This window comes from Nannobrachium achirus (assembly GCF_963921795.1).
Source record: "Nannobrachium achirus genome assembly, chromosome: 21".
Classification (NCBI taxonomy): Eukaryota; Metazoa; Chordata; class Actinopteri; order Myctophiformes; family Myctophidae; genus Nannobrachium; species Nannobrachium achirus.
The window spans coordinates 57295162-57317840 of NC_137828.1; the positions used below are offsets into that span (position 1 = coordinate 57295162).

General features: G+C 41.3%; 1 protein-coding gene and 1 long non-coding RNA gene across 2 annotated transcripts in view; both read right to left on the reverse strand.

Annotated features, from left to right (window-relative positions):
* The window catches only part of LOC308306986, a 58621-nt gene extending 49913 nt beyond the window's left edge, over positions 1–8708 (reverse strand). Inside the window, exon 1 of the long non-coding RNA XR_013963193.1 lies at positions 8596–8708. This is a non-coding gene — a long non-coding RNA (uncharacterized lncRNA). The remainder of the gene's footprint in view (positions 1–8595) is intronic.
* Positions 8709–13039: 4331 nt separating this feature from the next.
* The window catches only part of LOC308307180 (WW domain-containing adapter protein with coiled-coil-like), a 55433-nt gene continuing 45793 nt past the window's right edge, over positions 13040–22679 (reverse strand). The window contains exons 8-13 of the mRNA XM_080752351.1: positions 21703–21825; positions 21241–21380; positions 20896–21020; positions 15370–15565; positions 14805–14932; positions 13040–14526 (exon numbers count right to left, since the gene is read on the reverse strand). Of these exons, the coding sequence (XP_080608477.1) occupies positions 14457–14526; positions 14805–14932; positions 15370–15565; positions 20896–21020; positions 21241–21380; positions 21703–21825 (782 nt within the window). The 3' untranslated portion in view covers positions 13040–14456. The remainder of the gene's footprint in view (positions 14527–14804; positions 14933–15369; positions 15566–20895; positions 21021–21240; positions 21381–21702; positions 21826–22679) is intronic.

Genomic DNA, 22679 nt, shown 5'->3' on the forward strand with positions numbered 1-22679 from the left:
AAAAATAAGTTTAGGGATAAAGCCATGGATGAAAATATAGCTCTATGTCTTGGTATATCTGGCATCCACCCCTCCCACCACAACGTTATTGTAAATTTAAACATAATTGTTCAAAATGACTTCTAGCAATTTCAGTTCTGAACTTACCCGCCTGGCTGAGATTTGGAAGATTTTCCCCAGTGGTGTAGCTTAGCTAGCTACATCAGTCACATCAGTAGGTTTCCCTGTTGGTTAGAACCCTTTTTCCCCCCCAACTCCCACTCCACTCCCACACCCACACTGCTGTCTCCCACTGTGCACCGATGACCAGTCCTGGACACAGGGCACAGGGAACCACGCGGCTGTCTCGCGTGCATCTGTGCACCAGCTCCCTGCCCCCTACAGAAAAACTTCAATCACTTAACCTGGTCCTCCCCCAGCTATTGAAGCCAACATGCTGAAGATGCAGGCATTGTAGAGGAGAAGAAAACAAATGCCACTCAGCTTCAGCTAAAGACCTTTCTTCAAATGGAGCAGCAGATGTCTATAAGCCTCGGACAATGGGCCTAAACCAATGGTAAACTGGATCAAGATGACTGAGGATGATCAAGTGCAAAGTCGTGTCAACCAATATAATTAATTAATTTAGTGTTGGTTTAAAGCATTGTTATTAATAATCCAGGCCAATATTACAGGAGCCTCAGATTACAAGACGTTATTAAGGCCACCTAAAGTAAGTTAATAAGTTGGCATCCACCTAGAGAGGCAGTTTAGAAGGCCTTTAATATGAAAAACAACATACCACCAACAAGCCTATTGACCCAGTGAACCTACAAAGCATGTAAGCCACACCCTTAAGAATAAATGCCATTCAAATTCTATTTAAATTCAAGGTCTGATCTCATAACTTCATGATAATTGTCTGCACCAGCACTGCAATAAGCTGCTCACACACAATCCCATTTTCTTTTCCTACATTATTATTATTTTTATTATAATATTATATATATATTTTTTAATATAATATTTCAAATGATTTTTTTAAAATAATTTAAACATTTTAAATCAAACAAACAAATCTAAGAAATGGCATACATAAATAATAATAGTTAAGAAGTAGTGAAAATAGCCAATCGTGCATTGTGTGCTTGTAGATCTGCTATTTTCACTAGTTTGGGTCCGGGGGAAACGTCTATCAATCTCTCTTTTGGGTCATGAACTGAAAGGTTTGGGAACCACTGCTCTAAACAATAGCAACAGCAGAACAAGAGCTGCTTGACATTGGCTTTGTCAAGCTGATTTGTCACATTTCTTCTTGGCCATAATCCACATAGGCATCCCATGCATCCCACAAATGTTCCCCGCAAAAAACGTCACCATTTAATAATGGCTTTAAATAAACAGGCTTTCCAACTGTATAAAAGTTATTGAAAAGAAGCATTGTTAAAACAGGGATATAATCTGCCAATTACCAGACACACATTTCTGAATTCATTATCACGCACGCACGCACACACACACACACACACACACACACACACACACACAGACACACACACACACACACACACACACACACACACACACACACACACACACACACACACACACACACACACACACACACACACACACCACACACACACACACACACACACACACACACACGTGTGCACACCTCTCTTAGGCACCAGCAGCCTAAGAAAAAAAAAAAGAAAACCCTATAAATATCACACTTTAATTGCACCAGAGCCAAAAGACTGCACTAAAGAAGGTCTTTCTACACGGGTTACTCAGCAATTAGTGGCGAGCTAAGAGCGACCGTGGTAGAGAACTCGGCTCTTTGATATGTGAGCAACACATGTTGCTTAGAAGAGAATAATGATTGCGGTTGTTTGGATTTGAGGATGCATCTGGGTGAATGCCAAATTACATCCCTGCCAATGCTCTGGTCTCAAATTATGGTGGACCTTTTTTTTTTGCATTGTTTATGTATCACTGGAAGTAAAATGTTGTCTGTTTAATCTCGAGCTGTACAACATTGATGGTATGGTACCAACTTACTGGTAAGACACATGGCAGCCTGTGGAAGACAATCTGTATGGGCCCGATTGTATATTTTAATTTGCAGATGTTTGAAACCAGTTGTGTATACGGTAAGTGACCTGAAAGCAGTGTTGACTAAAACTATGACAAAAAAAACCCTCAACAACCTGACGAAAACAAAATAAAAACTAATTTATGATGACTAAAACTAAGACTAAATATTGACAATTTTGTCAACAGATAAAAACTAAAAGGTTAGGAAGGGACTAGTGGGGAAGAGATCCAGTAGCACTGAAAAGACAAGTAATTGTATGCTTGGTTGCGCTCTGAAAATAGCAGATCTCAGCTATTTTCAGCATGCAACCAAGTGTAAAATCTGCCATTACGACTCCATCAAGGCCTGCAAAAATACATTTTGACTATAAAGAAATGACATTTTATTACAAATACTAAAACTAAATCAAAATGTGCCGTCTAAATCAACATTGCCTGAAAGCATACCTCTTCATGCTGCTTGTTTTACTACACCAAGTCATTGGAACACCTCTAAACTCTAGGGAAAAGCCCTGCTGACTTCCTCATTTTCCTTCAACAGAAAGATCCACAAGTGTTTGTGGCAGTATGAATTGACATTCTCCTGCTCTCAGTTCGGGAAGCCCAGCCTCCAATATGATAAGATAAAACCACATCTAAAAAGGAGTTAAATAACCCAAGCTTTACAAAAACATTTTCAAAAACTAAAAAAGGTAAATATCAGATATCACTGGGCTCCGCTCCACTTTCTCTGCCTGCCACAAGATGTTGATTAACCAGGCTGCCGCACAAATGTCTTTTACCACAACCAAGGACTAGTCAAAAGGAGTCAGGTGGTGGAAGCAGGATGCATTACCGGCAGGCATGATCAAAGGGCGAGAGACGCTGGTAATGATGTAAACAGACTGGTCAACCACCCAGACAACACAAGGCCCAGTTCCATTCCACAGCACCACCTTCTCATGTGCCCTTGTTTGCCACCTTGTAATGCAGCCATTGAAGACAGTCACAGGGGCGTTCTGTAAACAAGTACTTAGGGGAGGGAACACACAGAATATCAACACAGACTAAATGAAGACGGCAAACTTGTGGCCCATTAAATTAATACAGCACTTGATACACACTACTGACAGGCAGCAATGTAAAAGGCTTGTATGGCTGATACTGCTAACAATAAACAGAGTGGTTTTGTGCTGACAACACAGACTTGAAGAGGCCAAGTCAAGTGGCAAAGGGCAGTAAAATCAATCAATGTCATTATAGCTCATGCCTCATGTTTTAAAGCCCAACATGAACTAGAGTCTAGTTCGACAGTGCAAAATACTGTCTTGCTTGATACTGTTTTTTTATTTTATTTTTATAACATAATTTATTTAAAAATCCATTTAAAAATGCAGCCTATAGTGTGCCTGTGATGAAATACAGTTTAGGGGAAGTGCTACACATTATAACGCCTATATTTTAATAAATGATGTGCAGAATTAAATATTGTATGTTGAATAAGTACAATTCAGTGTATGCACTTCAGTGCTTCATTTCATAAAACAGTTTCTCTCTCTCTGCTTGACCCATGCACTAAATAATTGTGAATTGTGTAATGGAAATTAAGAGAAAGCATGCCAATGCTGAGACAGAATATTAACCCATGGTCCATAAACAGTGCCTATCGTGATGTAATTTGTTTTTAAATTAAGTTACATTGTACAGTACACTGAGGTTCAATGAAACCTATCTGGTTACAGTGATTTGTCAGACACAGCCACATAAATAGGTTTACAGTTGGTCCTATTTCTGTTCCCTTCCGTGAGTTGAATTATTCACAGGATATAGCCATGAGGGGAATAGTCGTTGTAAAGCTAGGCATGCTCCATGGAAACCCTCATAAATAAATCAGCATGTGACAAATAAGCTTGACGTCCTTCAGGTGTGCCTTCTGCATCACTAACTGTATGTAATACTAGAAGCCTACACATAGACTACTATACTGACAAATTGCCTACAAGCTGTTAAAAGCATGTCTGTGTTAACTCTACAATTCTATTTTAGCTGCTAAATAAAGAAACCTATTCGAGTTCCTTATCAAAGGAGTTCTTAAGTGACATTCTGACTATCAAGTTATCTTACTTGGTTTGACTGAACTGATTAATCCTGTCAAAAGGATTGACACCAAATGGAGAGTTGCACAACTCCTTACATCAAGAACATGACTGAAACTGAACTCCTGTTTTTCCAGTAGCCCTTGTCTCGTTAAGGAGGACGTAACCAAATCACCTCACTCTAACTCTCTACATAGGTCTAGTTCTTATATAGCATAAAACCGTATATAGATTAACTTTGTCCCTGGGGGTTTACAGCCTGCCATTATTTCCCATGCACATTGCTTTAATAACACCGCTGTTTGCCCAGCAAAGTCAGGAGTCACTCAGGTCGTACTAGTGAGCGAGAGCAGCATGCCTGCGGGGTGAGCAAAGCATTTTATGTGCACTGGCTGCGATCTAATGAAGGCACCTCTGGTGTCTTATGGCTGACTTGTGCTGGGTGGGCTCATTCCAGAACTGGTATCACAGCTTCCAGTGACTGGCAGTAACCCAACAAACACCAGGGGAGAAAAAAAGGCTGTTTAGCCATGATCACTCTCATCAGCCCCAACCCTCCCAGAGAAGCATAAGTGCACCACCTTAATCTATCCCTCCATGATCAGCACATTGGCAATAAGCACACCCTGTTGGTCACAGGCTCACAATGGAGATTAGTGATGCCATGGGAGTAATAGAGCCTGAATGGATTTATGGTCGGATCGGATGCATGGTTGGATGGACGGAAGGGGCGTCTGAAACATGCTTTGCTCATGTTGCTCAATTTGAGCTGGGGATGAATATTTAAATAAGTTCACATAAGATGTCAGCAGGACAGCACCAGAATGACCAGATGTGTGGATTCTGTGGAAGGTTGCAAAAACAGTTCAACAGGCGAAGAGAGAGAGATCTCATGAGCTAATGATGTTGAAACAACAACTTGGTACTGAATGCCAGGACCTTCTGATGACCTCTTCTTCTCATATGTTTTAACTGCTTCAGTAACTTTATACATTTGAATACTAGAGTCAGTCAATAACTCCCACAGAGAGCATCCTGGTTTGCTGAGGCCTTAGCTGGCATATTTTCTGCACACGCAGAGGTAAAAGCAGAAAGGAGAAATCAGCCTCTCAGTCAAGGTGTTCAGAAAGGGGCGAGCCAGGACTTCTCATAATCACAACCTGGCCTGGCCTTTAAAAGGAGTTCATTTTGGCAGTGCTGATACCACTGAAAAAGTGAAAATGCACTCCTTTTCATCCCCCATAAACTCTTCCCCATTAAGAGGGGAGGAGACATTGACATGCTATTGCTCAAGAATGAAGGGTATTAGATACTGTAGATACACACACACACACACACACACACACACACACACACACACACACACACACACACACACACACACACACACACACACACACACACACACACACACACACACACACACACACACACACAAACCAAAACGTTGAATAATTGACTACTCTGTAATTCTTGGCTTGTGCATATTCATCTTGTGATTCATACATAGGCTACAGTATATGCCTATTGCAACACTAACTGATGAGTTTGAGTAGTTGCACATCTTGGTGAACTCTTTAATTGACCTAAAAAAAAAGATACCATGGATGAATAAAGAAGTCTAAATACAGCACAGCTCTGTGTTCTATCTAAAAAAGGTCTTCTGCTCTTAGCCCAGCATACACATTTGCATATGGTGAATCCTTCACTATAAACAAATTATCACTTGGCTTTTTTTGCCCAAGCTTATCAGAGAGGGCAAGCACATCATCTCAAGCAACATGTGAGGGCATCTTGTGATTACCTCCCAATCAAGGCAGGCTAAAAGCGCCCTTCTTCTAATATGCCCAGTAGGAGCTTAGAAGGGAGAAGTGGTCCCGTGAGATGTCATATCATGACAGAAGTGTTTTGTCTCAATCAGCAGGTTGCTAAGATTAAGTCTGGGAGTAGAGCCTTGCACACAAGTTCCCAGACCCTCCCTCCCCCGGCTGGGTGACCCCTCTGCTCTAGGAACAAAACCCTGGGAATGTGAGCTATGCACGGGCCACGGCCGCAAGCTCGTAGCCACCTGTTCAGACAACCACACAGGGCAGAGTCCCTCCAAAACCGAGCCTTGTCTGCTGACCCCACCCTAACCTTGGCTGCCTCCACTTCCGTACCAGTGCACTTTGTGCATTGCACATACAAACGTGCATAAGAACTTGGCCAAACATACCCCAGACACACGCACCTGTTTGTCCGGCAGCTGCCAAGCCTGTGAATATTAAAATCAAAGTCAATGTGTAACTGAAGTTCCTCTCTGCGTTCCACTCACCGAAGAGGCCACAAAAAAGGATACATTTATTCTGTTTGCAGTGAGCTTGAAATAGTCTTTGGATCCACTAGACACTTTACAATAACATAACGCGACCATGATAATGACACATCACTCACTACACTGCTATACGTGAATGCAAGCCAAGTAATTAAGTGGGCTAATTCACCTACAATCAGAATCACCCCAAGAGAAAAGCTGCTCATTTGGAAATGCAGGACAAAGGCCTCCCACCTCCTCCTGTCAAGATGTAAAAGGAGAACGAGGCTACTCCCAGTGAGAGTAGAGAGAGCTAGCCAAAACTGCTGAGAAAAACCCATCGAGGTTTTGTCCGAGTAAACACTGGCATTGTGTCTCATTCGAATAGTCGTTTAAGAAGGTCATCCTCTGTCAGTTTCTCACAGCCAGAGCATGCACACTGTGGAGCAGTCCAAATAGACTCAGACGTCAGAAGGACAGCTAATAAGCCTCGCTCCAACAATATTATTAGCCAACACATTCAAACATTCATAAACTGGGCATTATGACAATAATGGCTGAGGGTTCATTCTTCATTGCCATTGGCCTTCTGTCTGATCTGACTGCACTGAAGGATGCAACTCTGAAACCCCACTTGCACATCAGTGCCTTGTGGAAAAATTAAACCAGGACAGCTAGAACCCCTGTCCCTTAACATCATGGGATATTATTAACATCTGCTCCAGAAAGTCCAAGGACAGCTGCAATCAACATTTATTTCAAGGTAAACAAATCCCGCATGGAAAAAGAAAAACACGAAGCGACTGTACAAACAGCACATGACTGTAATACTATCTTCGACTTCCAATTCAAATGGGTAAGTGATGGAGTGGGTGTGTGTAACATGAATTGTCAAATTCTGGAATGCCAACCGGAAATAAATAATTATGATATGCATCTAAATCACATCGCCCTCCTGATAAATCTAATAATTGTCAGTCAGATGTACACAACCTTAAGTGTGTTAGACATGTACCAAGTTATGTGGTAATAAAGTAGTAAGTGCAAGTGTGAGAAAACATTTTACCAATTGACCCACACATTTGCCATATAAATAGCTGATCTATAAGCTCATAATGCCTTGCTTTAAGACACACTGTGCGCTTGTATATCGGCTATTTTTTGGCGAGGTTTGGCGTACGGAAAAAGTGGTCACAGGTGACTTACAGCTGTATTCTCAAGTCCAGTTGACACTAGTCTAGAGGGGTTTAAGTGGTTAAGCTTAGCATGGGATCTATTGAGAGACTGCCCTCCAAATACACAGACCGTCCCACTATGACTCCGTGTGCGGCTTGCTTGGCGCTGTCAGCCAGTGACAAGCTCCATCCATGTCACCACGCACACTTGACTTTGCCTTGCGTCGTGCACATTATAAGAGCTCTGTATTCCTTCAGGCCGAGAACAGATGTGACATGAGGACCAGCCAGTGATTGCTGATTCCAACAGTGTATAACCCAACTCAGTGGTTCTCAAAGTGGGGTCCCCAGCAAAGTTAGTTAACATAGCATTAAACAAAATCATTTAAAACACTTTATCCATGTAGGCCGATATTGGCTTTTCAAAAATTACAAGCTTAATTGTACACCTGCTATTAGAACATTTTTGTAAAATATTTTGAATAATTTTCTGAACCATATCAATTTGGGGGGTCCGTTGCTCGCAAGAGTCTTGAGAACCACTGAGCTAACTTATATATTGGTTGCAATGAATGGTTGTTGTTGTTGAGGTGCGAGGGATGGATACCTGTTTTGTTTGTGTGTGTGTGTGTGTGTGTGTGTGTGTGTGTGTGTGTGTGTGTGTGTGTGTGTGTGTGTGTGTGTGTGTGTGTGTGTGTGTATGTGTGTGTGTGTGTGTGTTTTGGACTGTCTACTATACACACACACAACATACAGAAATGTAATTTTGTCCGCCCGCGCCCAACTTCTTCATGTTAATTTCAGTTCTTCGGTGTGAAATCTGTGAATATTGTGGGTTATTGTTGCTGCGCCAAGACCTCAAGTACACAAGTGTTTAGCAAACGTGTAGTGTAGTCAATAACAACAACACAACACCGTGAATATAAGTTGGGAGATGCGCGGCGGCGGTGTATTGAATAGATAGTCTACTCACTGTGGCTTCGGCGGGTCGGCGAAGAAAGAAAGAAACAGCCCTCTTTATTCTTCAACTTGTCAGAATATTGCTTTAAATATCCCTCGGGGAACCGAAACGTATGGACGTCGTCAATTCATAAAAACTATTTTAAAGACCGTGATTTGAGGAGCAGGAGCAGCTCAATCTCTACTCCGTCAGCAACAACCCATTTTCCCAAAACGAAACGCCTTGTCCGTAGAGATGGGACGTTCCCGAACGAATCGAGTCTTTTGAACGGCTCTTTGAAATGAACGATGGGATCCGGTTCACAGTCGGGAGCCGTTCATTTCTAAATGAACAGTTGTGGAAAAACAAAAGTACAAACATTCTTTACTTATGTAAAAGTATCAACACTCCAATGTAGACATATTCTGCCTACTTGAATAAAAGTACAAAAGTATTGGTATCAAAATGCACTAAGTAGTAGAAATAGTAGAAAGTAGCCTACTTATGCAAAATGTCCAATTTCATAAGTTTTCCAATGAATAAAATGTAGGGAGAAAAAAAAAACATTTGAAAATAGCAGATCTACAAGCTCACAATATGCGTCACGTTGCGACGCATTGTGAGCTTGTAGATCGGCTATTTTCAAATGGCAGGTATAATAGGCTACCTATAGCCTATGTATGTCCGAAATAAATGTATATAGGGTTGAAGTTATTTGTAATTATAATCAAAATCTACAAAGTGATAAGTAACAAAAATGAGTCTTTTGAACGGCTATTTGAAAGGAACGGATCCCAGAGATCCGGCTCACTTCAAAGAACCATAAATCCCATCTTTACTTGTCCGTCCCAGAGCCCTAGAATGAAGAGTTGCGTCACTCCCGTTCACTTCATGGGGCCAGGTCTTCTACGCACACATCTATTGGCGTATAGTGACAAACGGCGAACCGGAAGTTTACAAAATGCATTGAAGTCTATGAGGTGTAAAGTGACAATGAACCACGTGACCAGCGCTGTTTCTGACCCCGCAGTGGCAGGACTCTCTGATTAGAAGGCTCTGGTCCGTCCGTGCCACACACCGACACCAACGTAAGGTCGTGAGTGACACCGCCGTTCTGGGATCAGTGGTACGGGTTTTTTCTTTTTTTTTCCCCATACCACCCTGGTCATGAACTGTTTGCATAGGTGGAAAAAGTATATAGGCTATATTTTTTTAAAGTAAAAGTATCAATACTGCAATGTTACAGTAAAACGTCCGGAATTCAAAATGTAATTGAGTAAATAAATGTATGAAAGTGTTGGCATCAAATGCATACTTAATACGTAAAAGTACAAAATGTTGAAAATGTTCAAATAGCCAATGTATAAAATAGGGCTATAAAGTGGTATATGTTTTATAATATTATAATGTATATCTGCAAAGTAACTTACTAGTAACTAAAGTTTTCAAATCCGAAATGTAGTGGAGTAGAAGTATTGGAAATTGGAAATACTCAAGTAAAGTACAAATACCTCAAAAGTGTAATTAAATACAGTAAAGTAAGTGTAGGCCTACTTAAATGTTACTTTACACTACTGGTGGGAATAGGAATTACTCAGAGCTGTTCTCAGATCAGCCATAGACATGATGCTCCGCGTAGGTCCTCGAGCGTTTCTTTCATTGGTCGCCTTTCTTCGAAGGCGTTCCCATTGTTGAATTCTCTGCTCTTTTATTGGTGCTTCCACTTATCAATCACCCCATCACAGCCCCGCCTTCCACCCAAACAACTAAAGACAATGCCAACACCGGCTGGCTGCATTAATCTTATTTGCACAATAATAATGTAGCCTACTTTTTGTAATGCCATACTTTAACGTTGTATTGTGCACTGTGTGAAACACACATGAACACCGTGGCAGTTTGTGAAGCTAAAATGCTGGTTATAGACATAGTCCTCCTACATAGGGCCTATTGGATGTGGACAATATTAATTCCAATTGACACAAAGCTATAACAAACACATTTGATTTGCAATGTAAATGCTTCTATGGTGTGAATTTAGTCAATTTACTCCCACTCAACTCTGTTCTGGAAAGAAGAAAAAGCTACCCTTTCCAAACATTCAGTAGGCCTCGATCGTTGCCATAGTTATTCCCTAATATTTAAACCTGTGACAGTCTTTCCTGAGGAAGGTGATAAGTATGAAGTAGGCATACATTATGTAATGACATTATATTGTTATGACAACTGACAGGTGAGTTATATGGCTTTCACTGCCAGGTTGGAAGATACATTCAATACCGCCCCCTGCAGGATATCTCAGAGCGAGACGCCTGTAAATAGTAGCCTAAATTAAAACGGATTTCGAACTACAAATAAAACAAAAATAATACACATTTAAAAAACGTATAGTGTGTGTGTGTGTTTCTTATAGATTATCTGTCTGTCATTCAATGTTATATGAGTTTTTAAAAATTGAAACAAGCCATAGGCTTTTTTGGGTGTAGCCTAAAGCCCGGATCATAGTCGGGTCAAGAGTCATGAAACTACAACGTTACATCATTCCTCGAGTCCCAACACATCTGTTTTTACTATCAGACAGACAGGCTCTACACCCGTTCACTGATTGGTCGACCTGAACCGGTCTAGACGGGGTAAAGGACTTCACCGTGGGCCGTGACTATGATGGCCTGCACTTATTTTCTGACTTTTCTGACAAATTTGCGGTGGATAGCTCTCCACCGTAGACTCTGATCCGGGCTTAACTGTACCTTTTCCTATGCAATGCAAACCTCTAATAAAGTCTTCAATCAATCAATCAATCAATCAATCAGTCTCCTCGATAGATCTCACTAACAGACCACTGAGAGTGGGATCCTATGGAGGAGACACAACACACAAGAGACCCCCAGGTGCAAGTATGTATTGGGTCATGAACTGAAAGGTTTACCACTGCTCTAAACAAGGGGTGTGCCAAATGTAGTTCTAAGAGCGGCCATTTCTTGGGTAAACACAGCCTTACACAGGTGTTCTGATTGGAGTAAAGCATTAGTTCTATGCAATCAAACAAATGAAACACCTGTGTTTTTACCCAAGAAATGGCCGCTAAGGACTACAATGCGCTACAATGATGTAGCCGCTGGCACACTATAGCAACAGCAGAACAAGAGCTGCTTGACATTGGCAGAGATTTGTACATTTTTTCTTGGCCATAATGCTGATAGGCCTATACTCAGCTGTGCGATCCCATGCATCCCACAAATGCATGTTCCTCACAAACACTTCACCATTTAATAATGGCTTTAAATAAACAGGCTTTTAAAAGGTATTGCCCTGCCAAAATATTCTTTTGTCAACCAAATCAACTGTAGACTTATTTAGTCGACTAAAATCTCAAACGGGGACTAAGAGGACTCAGGTGAACTTGAATGACATGATTGGCTAAGCCTTAGCCAATTAGGCCTATTTTATGGCCAAGGAGTCATTTTAACTGAAAACTAATGGTTGGAATGGATTCAGCAGCCCAGAAATACCCTAATTACGCACCTCATACGTTCATATTGGCCATATTTTTTTTTATTTCTCCCCCTTTAATCCCAGGCCCTCGGGATACCCCCAACTTTGATTGGCTCCCACCGAGTTGGGTTTGACAAAGTTCAGAGGTGATAGTAGACTAGCCTAGCTGGAGCTAGACTTCATCCCCACACATTAAAACCTATGGTTAAAACATGGAGGGGATGTACGCAGTTACGATTAGTTAGCTGCATAGTAGGCTGGCCCCAGGCTAATAGTAGACACCTTTATGAACACATTTGTGAAGAAAATTATTTAGATTTTGTTCCCAGATTGATGTAGCACTCAGCTAACTTTCCCTCACTACCTGAGCTCATGCTTCCTTCAATGAATGAGGAGCAGGCCACTTATCACAAAGGAACAATATTCCTAACCAGGGGGAGGCAGATTACTGCAAGTTTTTTGTGAGGGTACCAACCCTCGGAGACATGGGGAGAAAATGCTAACTTTTTATTAACCATAGCAATACAACTGGACACCCAAGCATTTTGAATCATGGAAGCGAACATGAGAAAAAAACAGTACAGTCAAAATCCCATGGAAAAACCCAAGCACAACATGGCCCTGGAGAGGCATACTTTATTTCTTTAGTCAATATACTTTAGGAAACAATATACAAAGCAATGACGTGATCACCATTCCTGATGCGTGATGCAGTTCTACTCAGTGTTAAGTATGGTGGCCGCTACAGCTTCGGACGCTGCTCTTCAGTAGTGGGGAACAAACAAATAACTGGGATGGGGCGTGCTAGAAAAGAAAAAAAAAACAACCCTCTCCATGACATGCTTGTCAAATACCTTTCAAGAAACTAAAATAGGTGTGGTATATTCATGTAAAGGACGTGATTTAAGACTTCCAACAAGGCACTAGTGTATAAACCAAATCTAACATATAGTACTCCAATAAAATAATACCCAGTGCTCACTTTAGTTTAGCATGTTTATTACAATACATACATTTCACATTTGACCTTGTGACCTCTCCATTCATTGCCCTGCTCTGTCTCAGGTGTGCATGATTAGTGATCAGCATTGTCCTTCCACCTTCCAGCAGTGCCCAATACTGCTGCATGGTTGCCGGTGGCAGCAATACCACTCTGTTCCAACTGGATGCGAATAACAAAAATAGTGATAATTCATAATTACAACTTATTCTGACATAGTCATCACTGCAACTTTTAATAAAAACCTTTTCTTTCCACTTGATCATTCTCATTAACACCACTGACTACCGTTGAACAATTTCATCATTCTCTTCATTAACTCCGCTGACTACAGCAACTGTACAAAGGAATGAACTTGTGGCTGGCATGATGTGGCTGTGCCACCTCACCTTTTTAAAAAGTACAGCTTCTCCACCATAAAACAACAAACCAATGACACAGGAAAAAGTATTCTTGAAACAAAATGACTAGGAGAGGTTTAAAGTGACCGCAGTTTATGTCATTCCCTCAGGAGGAGATCTGTCAGGGCTGCCAAGTTGAGCAGGGCCAAGACCAGGGTAGGGGCTATAGCAGTGTGGGAATGGTCCAAAGCAGCACGCCGTCACATAAGTCTTTCGTTTTCTCTTTAATCAAACACACACTCCACCACACCACCAGGCACTGTTATTTTCAGTTGGGAAATGCAGGGCAACTGGAAACTGCAAATGGATCATTGAGCCGTTGTGAACAGTCATGATGACCCTTAACAGTTCAACCCAAAAAGGGACGAGTAAATAGTAGAATCTGGACCAATCAGTTTTGAAATAATTCCAACAAAGAACTAAATTAGCGGCCAGTGTTCCAAACTTTACGCTGTGCTCCTTTGCATGTTATTTAAGGGATTAAAATATCTTGCTCCATGCAGGCCTCATGACATGCTCAAGGCAACGGTTCAAGGGCCCATCAACAAAAATGAAGCTTTAAGTCGGCAGACGAGTTAACATGACGGAAAAGGCTAGCTAATGGATATAACTGGCCTCTTGTGTTGATTAGTTTGGATGTCAAAAGCTTTGATAGGCATGGCTTTCCATGGCTTCAATCTACAAAACATATTTACAACATAGATAACATCTACAAGAAATCTACATTTTTCCCCCCCACTGGGTTTCTTTTTTACAAAACAAGTGTCTTGTAAATCAACCCCCACCTGCTCCCCTCTCCCATATCAACAACTCTTCCACTTCTCCCCTTTATGTGCGCCCAGCCCAACGGTCCAAAGCCAACCCAACTGTTGTAGCTCCTATATGTTAAGACTGGGGGCAACAAGAACTGAACAAGGGTTCTCTCGCCGGCTTCCAACTACGGTATGTGCAATGGGGTGTTTCCCAGCTCTCACTTCCGACTCTTAACCCACAAGTTCTCAGACCATGAAAGAATTCTGATTCTTCAGTTTTTCAAGTTCTTTGATTTGCTGTCTCAAGAATAGTATCCTGTGGGAAAGAGCAGGGAGAGAGTGAGCAAGAGTTAGTCGACATTCATACTAAGCTAGATCAACCACTTAAATATACTTCATTGTTCTATACAAGGTGCCCTCCTTTCCCCCCCGTCTGCATTAAATCTTTTCCCAAAAAATAGCCAATCTATAAGGTGCTTTGCAAACATTGTCAGCTTGTAGATTGGTTATTTTCGCTGAATGTTCACCCCCAGAATAGGGACGCTGGGGTTCATATGGTTAACATTTATGTGGACCTCTCCCATGATTTCTCACCTCTGCTCACGCAATGTTGCTTGGATTTCACAGACTCTGACCAAGGATCGTAGATTTTTTAGCTCTGTGCAATTGTCAGACATGCAGATGCTCCCCATGGTATGGGCCTCCTCACGTAGTCTTGATGCCTTGAGGAAGAACAAAAAAAGTGTTCCAAACATGACAAATAACAATATTTGCAATCAATAGTGACAATATCTTGTGACAACATTGTTTTCTTATCATTTTATTCTTCTTCCAATAATAGCAAAAATACAAATTTACAAGGTTTGGGAAAAGTACACGAAGGAACCAGTAGAAGACACTTATGCCATATCACAATATCCAAAATCCCAGGTAATATCAAGTATCATATCACAATATCACAAAATATAACATGGCCATCTTGCCCAGCCCTAGTTCCAAATATTACATTTCAGTACCGCAGTTCCAGCAGTATAAATCAGCTGTCCAAAGATAGAAATAAGTTTGGTAATGCTAAAGGACATCATTTTCAAATAGTACTAATGGTGTTGATATTGAATTGACGAGTTGATGACAAAAGCACAGAAATGGCAGTGCGTACCTGTTTCTCTGCGTGGTCGGCAGGCCAGCCCTGGACATGTTTGATAAGATTCTCATTGAAGTAAGAGGCGAGGGTGGGAGTGAAGGAGCAGGAGGGCCGAGATGCTGAGGAGCTGGAGGGAGCGGAGGCAGAGTTGGGAGCGTTGCTACTGCCGGGGGTGACGTGGTTGTGGCCGGGGGAGGGACTCCTATGACTGCTGCAGAAAACACAGACATAGTGGGTGGTTGTTAAATTGCCATTTTCAAGCTTTACTTTTATTTGTTTCTTTACGGGACAGTGCAGGTTAGTGAACATTCAATACATGTACAAGAATGAATTCAATTGAACATGATATTATATTAACATCTTAATTAAGATGTACGATACCATGAGTAGCACGGCTTGGGTGCGGCAAGTACTGGGAGCTGATGGTAGGTGTGGCGCTCCACCTCAGCAATCCATCTACCAGGGGTCTAGCACATTGTAACAGGAACAGACTCGCCCGTATTACCAGCCGATACCGACAATAAGCCACTCCCGAGTCCCAACCTACTTTTTTTTTATATTAACCCTATTTGTGCCAGCTTTAACCACTAGAGGGCGCCCAGTGGCCATAAAAATCATCATAGACATACGCTGGTATATACACAAGCCTTGCGCAGCCATGATGCGCCTGAACACTTTCCTTTGTGTCATGAACAGGAACAGGATGAAGTTAGCTTGAAGTTAGCTATTGGCTACCAAGCATTTTAGAAGCCCTATTTTTGGCTATTTAGCCATGATTAAACCTTGCACACCTCATGGATATGCATGGAACAGAGAAAATGAGCTCTAAAGATCCTGGATTGCATTGGAGTGGATGGTAAATATCGGCGGCGCGACGCTCTCGCGGGCCGTGTAAACAGAATATAGTGGGGCTCAAAAAAAAAAAAAAAAAGCCTAGTTCGGGATAGGCACCCAGGACGTTAATACGGCCCAAATTATCCCGAACTAGTTCGGGATAGGCACTCAATGAGTTAACATGCCATATTCAGCTGGAACCTACATACCTACTATAAAGTCAAATACCCAAACAATAGCTAAAGCCTATTTTGACATTATATAAGATCTAAATGTTTCGATGGTCACATGTTTTAGAAATGTTTAACCATTGTTTTAGTTGTGCTCAAAAAAAATGTGGGCTTTCCCAACAGTGTAAGACAGTGTCCTCTTCACCGCAGGCTTCCCTTGATGGAGAGGACATTCTGACTTCAAGTTGAGGCTAAATAAAGAGCATGATTCTAGTTCAATTAGGGCTGATGGTAATATTATTTACCCATTATAACTGTGCCTTGAGCTAGGTACTGAGTATCAAACTGAGGGATTTGTGCCGCAAGCAACCCTGGTTAACATGTACATATGGGACTTTGATAGCAGTTTATTAAAGGAAACTCCTGCTACACATTGCCAACTTCCAAGTTGCTTGTCTAAATCTAATGCTAGTAATTCATCTGAAGAGTATTTAACATAAAAACAATGGATAACCAGGCCCCCAAGTTGGCCTACTACCACTGACTGAATCAACTGCTAGTGGCCATTCAGCATCTTATTCCAGCAGTCACCAGTAGATGGAGCCACAACACCACAGTTAACAGACATGTAGTTGTCAGGGAGGGTTAAATATCCCTCTTTCTTTGGCAGGTAATAGAAGTTAAACTAGGCTACTGGATGAATTCCCGAATTCCTCTTCATTTCCACTGCATTGCTTTTAGACTCATCTAGCCTGGAACTTCAGCCATTAAGTGTGCACTGCACACTCTCAAGATCTTTCCTGACAGACTCGAAAGCATTTACTAGGGATGCACGTATTGAATACAGATATATAATTCTCAATAGGGATACAGTCATTGTTATTATTAATCAATACTACTTACTTGATATTACAGTTTTATTAGGAATGGCTTGACAGGTTATGTTTGCAAGTTCAACAAGCGTTCTACTGCAAGCTACAAAACAGCCTCCAGCCCGACTCCATATCGATCATATAAAGAAGGAGAACCAAGTTATGCCTTCTCATTGATCTGAGATAATGCAGAAACAAGATCGTATTGAGTGTGACCGAAGGCACATGATTCATGAACTGCAATCCAAAGAGGGAACAAGATATAAGACATACCAAAACATCAACCCAAATATCTGTTCATTCATTCTATACAAGCACCAGTCCAGCAGTACATCTTATATTGATGATAATTTGAGGAGAACCTTTACAGGGTTTTGGTTGTCCTCTCATACACTGTGTGGAATTGGGGTGGTGGAGTAGCATACCACCTGAGCAGCGTATTTGTCAATATGAGACTGGTCACTGGTATACAAAACCAACAGCACATACTGGTGTGTCCCCTCACACAAGACGAGTGAGATATGGACATGAGTTTACTGATCTGAGCTCACTCGTTGTGGGCACCAACAGAGGAACTTTACATATGCTAATGCTACACGCCTGAGTGTCACTTTTGGAACAACAGAACGCTCCTAGGAGGATAGGGATTTTGTGTTGTGTATTGTATATTTTAAAGTATTGTAGCCTTTAAAATAAAGTTTATGATTGTTTGGACCCAGTGTTTTATACAATTGTGTCAAGTAATTAACTACATTATCATCAGTACTATGGTCTCAGTTATTACACCAACATCGACAGCAAGACCCTTGGGGTCACCACCAGTTTTTTAAGTATTGTAGCCTTTAAAATAAAGTTTATGATTGTTTGGACCCAGTGTTTTATACAATTGTGTCAAGTAATTAACTACATTATCATCAGTACTACGGTCTCAGTTATTACACCAACATCGACAGCAAGACCCTTGGGGTCACCACCAGTTTTGCAAGTATTGTAGCCTTTAAAATAAAGTTTATGATTGTTTGGACCCAGTGTTTTATACAATTGTGTCAAGTAATTAACTACATTATCATCAGTACTATGGTCTCAGTTATTACACCAACATCGACAGCAAGACCCTTGGGGTCACCACCAGTTTTGCAAGTATTGTAGCCTTTAAAATAAAGTTTATGATTGTTTGGACCCAGTGTTTTATACAATTGTGTCAAGTAATTAACTACATTATCATCAGTACTATGGTCTCAGTTATTACACCAACATCGACAGCAAGACCCTTGGTGTCACCACCAGTTGTGCAAGTATTGTAGCCTTTAAAGGACAACTTTAGTTTTTTACAACAAGGGTTCATATTTTAGACTGTAATTAAAGAATAATATAAAAGATGAGTGTTAAAATTATTTAATTTACTTCTTTCTATTGTTTTAGAGATTCTTATTTCAGTGGTTGGGGCATGCGTACAAGTGGCTAAACATGTCATTTTACATAGAATAAGCCCATTCCCAAGATACAACGCAACCTTTCATGGTTGGATGTGACTTGTGGGGGCTAGAAGTGTTACTGTAAATAGCAATAAAGAAACTGCTGGCTTATTGTGTCTAAAAAGACATATTTGGCCACTTGTACGCATGCCCCCATGCGTACGCATGCCCCACATTTTAGCACAGTAAGCACGATTAAACAATACAACGAAGCAAATGAAAACATTTTAACACTCACTTTTTATTTTCTCTAATTACAATCTAAAATATGAACCCTTGTTGTAAAAAACTAAAGTTGTCCTTTAAAATAAAGTTTATGATTGTTTGGACCCAGTGTTTTATACAATTGTGTCAAGTAATTAACTACATTATCATCAGTACTATGGTCTCAGTTATTACACCAACATCGACAGCAAGACCCTTAGGGTCACCACCAGTTTTGCAAAACTAATGTGAACTGCATTGCGAACTACAACAGCATTCTTCAACAAGAGTAAACCTAGGTCCCGTCTATAAAATAAGCTAAGATGCACTGAGTAGACTTGGCTTATTTTGTTCAACAAATGTCAAGCTAGGTTGAAGAGTTGCCAGCTTAAGAGATTCTGCTGAATTCACATCTTCCTTCAGTAGACCAAAAGGTTAACCCAGGGGTTGACACTAAGGTCTCAGAGGCACTTGCCCGTCTGGCAAGTAAAGGTCATGTTCTACTTGCCCTCAGGTCTTGGCCACTTGCCACTCTTCTTCTCTCCGTGTAGTCGGCAAACTCAAAAGGCGTCTGCAAAGAAGCTTCTCTGCAAACTCGGCACGGATCATTTCTAAACTTCAAATTGCACATAAAGGGCTCAAATGTCGGAGCAGCAATGCTCCGTTCCCGTTACAACAATCTAGATTTAGAAGCTAACGCTGTTAGCCACAACAGCTCTACTGTGGCATGCTAGCTGTGCTGCTGCCTATTTTTGAGGGATTATACTGGACCCCTGTTCTTCACACTATTCAGTGCTAAACTATTCTGTGTTAAAAACGATTCGGCCGAAAACAGAAAATGCATTTTTAGCCGTTTTTGTCCGAATAGTTTTCGGTGCAGAATATTCGGTCACAACTCTGCTTTTACCCAAAGCTCTTTACACCAATTGTGCATTACATTCACACACGTTCATACACCGATCGCGGAGGAAACCATGCAAGGCACCAACCTGCTAATGGGAAGCAATTGGGGGTTCAGTGTCTTGGCTCAAGGACACTTCTACAATAACTCTGGCCGCTTGGGAAATGTAAGGTTCCTAATTCGATTACAGGCTCAGTGGCTCCCCAACTCTCATGAGCCACTCAACCTAAATACAATAAAATGTGCATGTTCCTTTCCATATCTACTTTTAAAGACTAACTGAAAAACTTTTTCACGCTTTTGAGTATTATCCACAGCCATACTCGCAAGATACTTATAAGCCAAAACCCCAAATTGGATGACCAATCTTGATTACAAATTAAATTGTCAAAACAAAAATTGCATGCCTGGAACTAGCCAATTTGAACCAATAATACCATATTGTATATATCAACCTGTCAAACTTCCACACAGAGCTATGATTCATTATATTCATCAAGACACTAGATGGCGGTGCATGTTGAAGGTAAACAAACATGGCTGCTGTGCACTACAAATGATCTCTTTTCAAAGCTAAACATTACATTAAAATGTCTCTGGAATCATTTTAGGAGAGAAATGGGGCAATGTAGTAACAGAATGATTGATTTAGCACAGCCTTGTTTGATTTTTCAAGGCAACCCCCCAAAAATAGTTCTCAGTTATAGTTCTCAATAGTAGCCAGGTAAAACACGTGCATATAGCCTGTGTCTGGATGTTGGAAGCTACCATGCGATTCAACCCTACCCCCATTTCTGTCAATGGCTGAAACGCATCCTGCTCCCCTTTTACCCGGAAATTCGTCACAATATTAAATACTCTCGAAATAAAATGTCATGTCACATTTCAAGTGTGTGGGAGGCCAACCAATTAACACAAGCGGGGGCTCGCACATCACTTTTAGATGCTCTAAAAATGTATTTGCGACAAAACAGCAAAATGGTTTGCTTTGTGATACATGGTTCTGTTTTTTTCTTTTTTTTCCAGTTTGACTCAGCACCAACCGGAGGATGTACGTTATATTTTGTCTTGGGAGGCGAACCTACCCTTGGCGATGGATGGTGCGTGGCGAGGCGGCCGTAGTGTCGTGGCCATGGTGTTTATCGGCTGGCTGGGGATGCTGGGGCGTGGACTGGGAATGAGCAGAGTGCTTCACCACAGGTGTGCTCACCTGAAACAAAATATTACAACAAGAATTAAACCTCACTTAAGAAAACCTCCCTAATATTGCTCCTTCTGAGGCACAGTAGCGAAATTTTGTCTCAAACTACCAGAGCTTGATTTATTCATTCAAAACAGACACAGAATTTGGACTGTGCTAGCACTCTGTGCATTCAAATTCTTTCCATCATAAAATATTCAGTGCGAGTGCCAGAGGGCTGTGGTCCTACTTTTGGCTGTGAGATGACGGGAGGTGTGCTGAGGAGGGGTTTAGCATTGGTCTGCGGTGTGCTGATCCTGGGTGAGACGTAGGACCTGGGCGATGACGCGTCCGACGTTAACGACATCGGCGACTGGTTTGACTGCTGGACTGTTGGGGTCAACACACACACAAACTATGCATCATTGTCAATTCTCTTTACTTGAACATGTTCCCTTGAAGGAAAATTAAGCAGACGGAAGCCCAGTTGGTCCTTTCAAGGGCAATTGCAGTAAATACACATCGGATCAACATGAATGTAACAGTGGCAACTTCTTTTTAGTATACAGCAATACAAGTTTATACAAATTTGAAGCCAATGAAGATCCATTGGGATCTGAACGCCATTAATAAAATAAAACTTCCATTTGCAAGCTTAATACTGCGTGCAGAAGAACATTTCCTTTTCTCAAGGGCTTGAGTTGCTGCTTACCTTGGGTGGAGAGCTGAGCAGCTTGAGAAAGGAGAGTAGTGATGTTGAACGCTGATGGCCCCGCAGTGAGGATCTTGTGCAGCATCGACTGTAATGAAGCTTGTGTGACTGCAGCGGTGAGAACTAAGGAGAGGGAAATGGACAAGAAAATAAATGGTCACTTCTTCGCTGACCAAAATCACTTTGGTTTCTGCATTACAGCGTTGTGCCCCTTAAGCTATATCCCTCCCCTAAAACACTGATCAGCCAATTGTAGATCAGCATTGCTTATTGTGTTGTGATGGCGTTCTTATTATAATCAAAACAATCCATTTATGTTTTGTTTATATCAAATTATGGTAGGTAGGTAAAGCTAAGATCACAGGCAAGAAGATGAACAATGTTAAGTTGAAGCAGACACACCCACTCAAGTTAACGTTTTTACAGTGTTTTTTATATTTGAATAATAAATCATGACGCTGCAGGATAAATCACCCACCCAGGCCGCCCTCCCCTAACTATAGGGACTCGCAACACACCTCGGGTAGCAAGGGAACTCACAATTCAAATCACATTGATTGACTGGTGATATAAAAATAAGCCGACACAAGTTTTAGTATTAGGACTTGACAGCAAAAGTTAAGAATCAAGTGAGAACGGGGGACGTGGGTTCCTGCGTCATCAAGCTTACAACTGCACAGACGATTTGCAGAAACTAGAGCTGCAGTTTAATTTTCGTCCTCTTTGTAAAAGCCTTGTCAGAATGAAATCACAATCACACTTTAATACCTATAACTGCTGGTCCAAATTGATTTGCATTTTGGAGACACTTAATTGCGCTGTACAAGTTAATTGGGCTACAGTTGATGAGTTAGATTGTGTTAGGCTGAGTATTAAATGTGCAAAACAAAAAAGATATTGTGAAAGTCGCCTAATAAAAACAATCGACGATTAGACACATACAATCGGCGACTGCCGGTATATTAGTCCAACCTTAG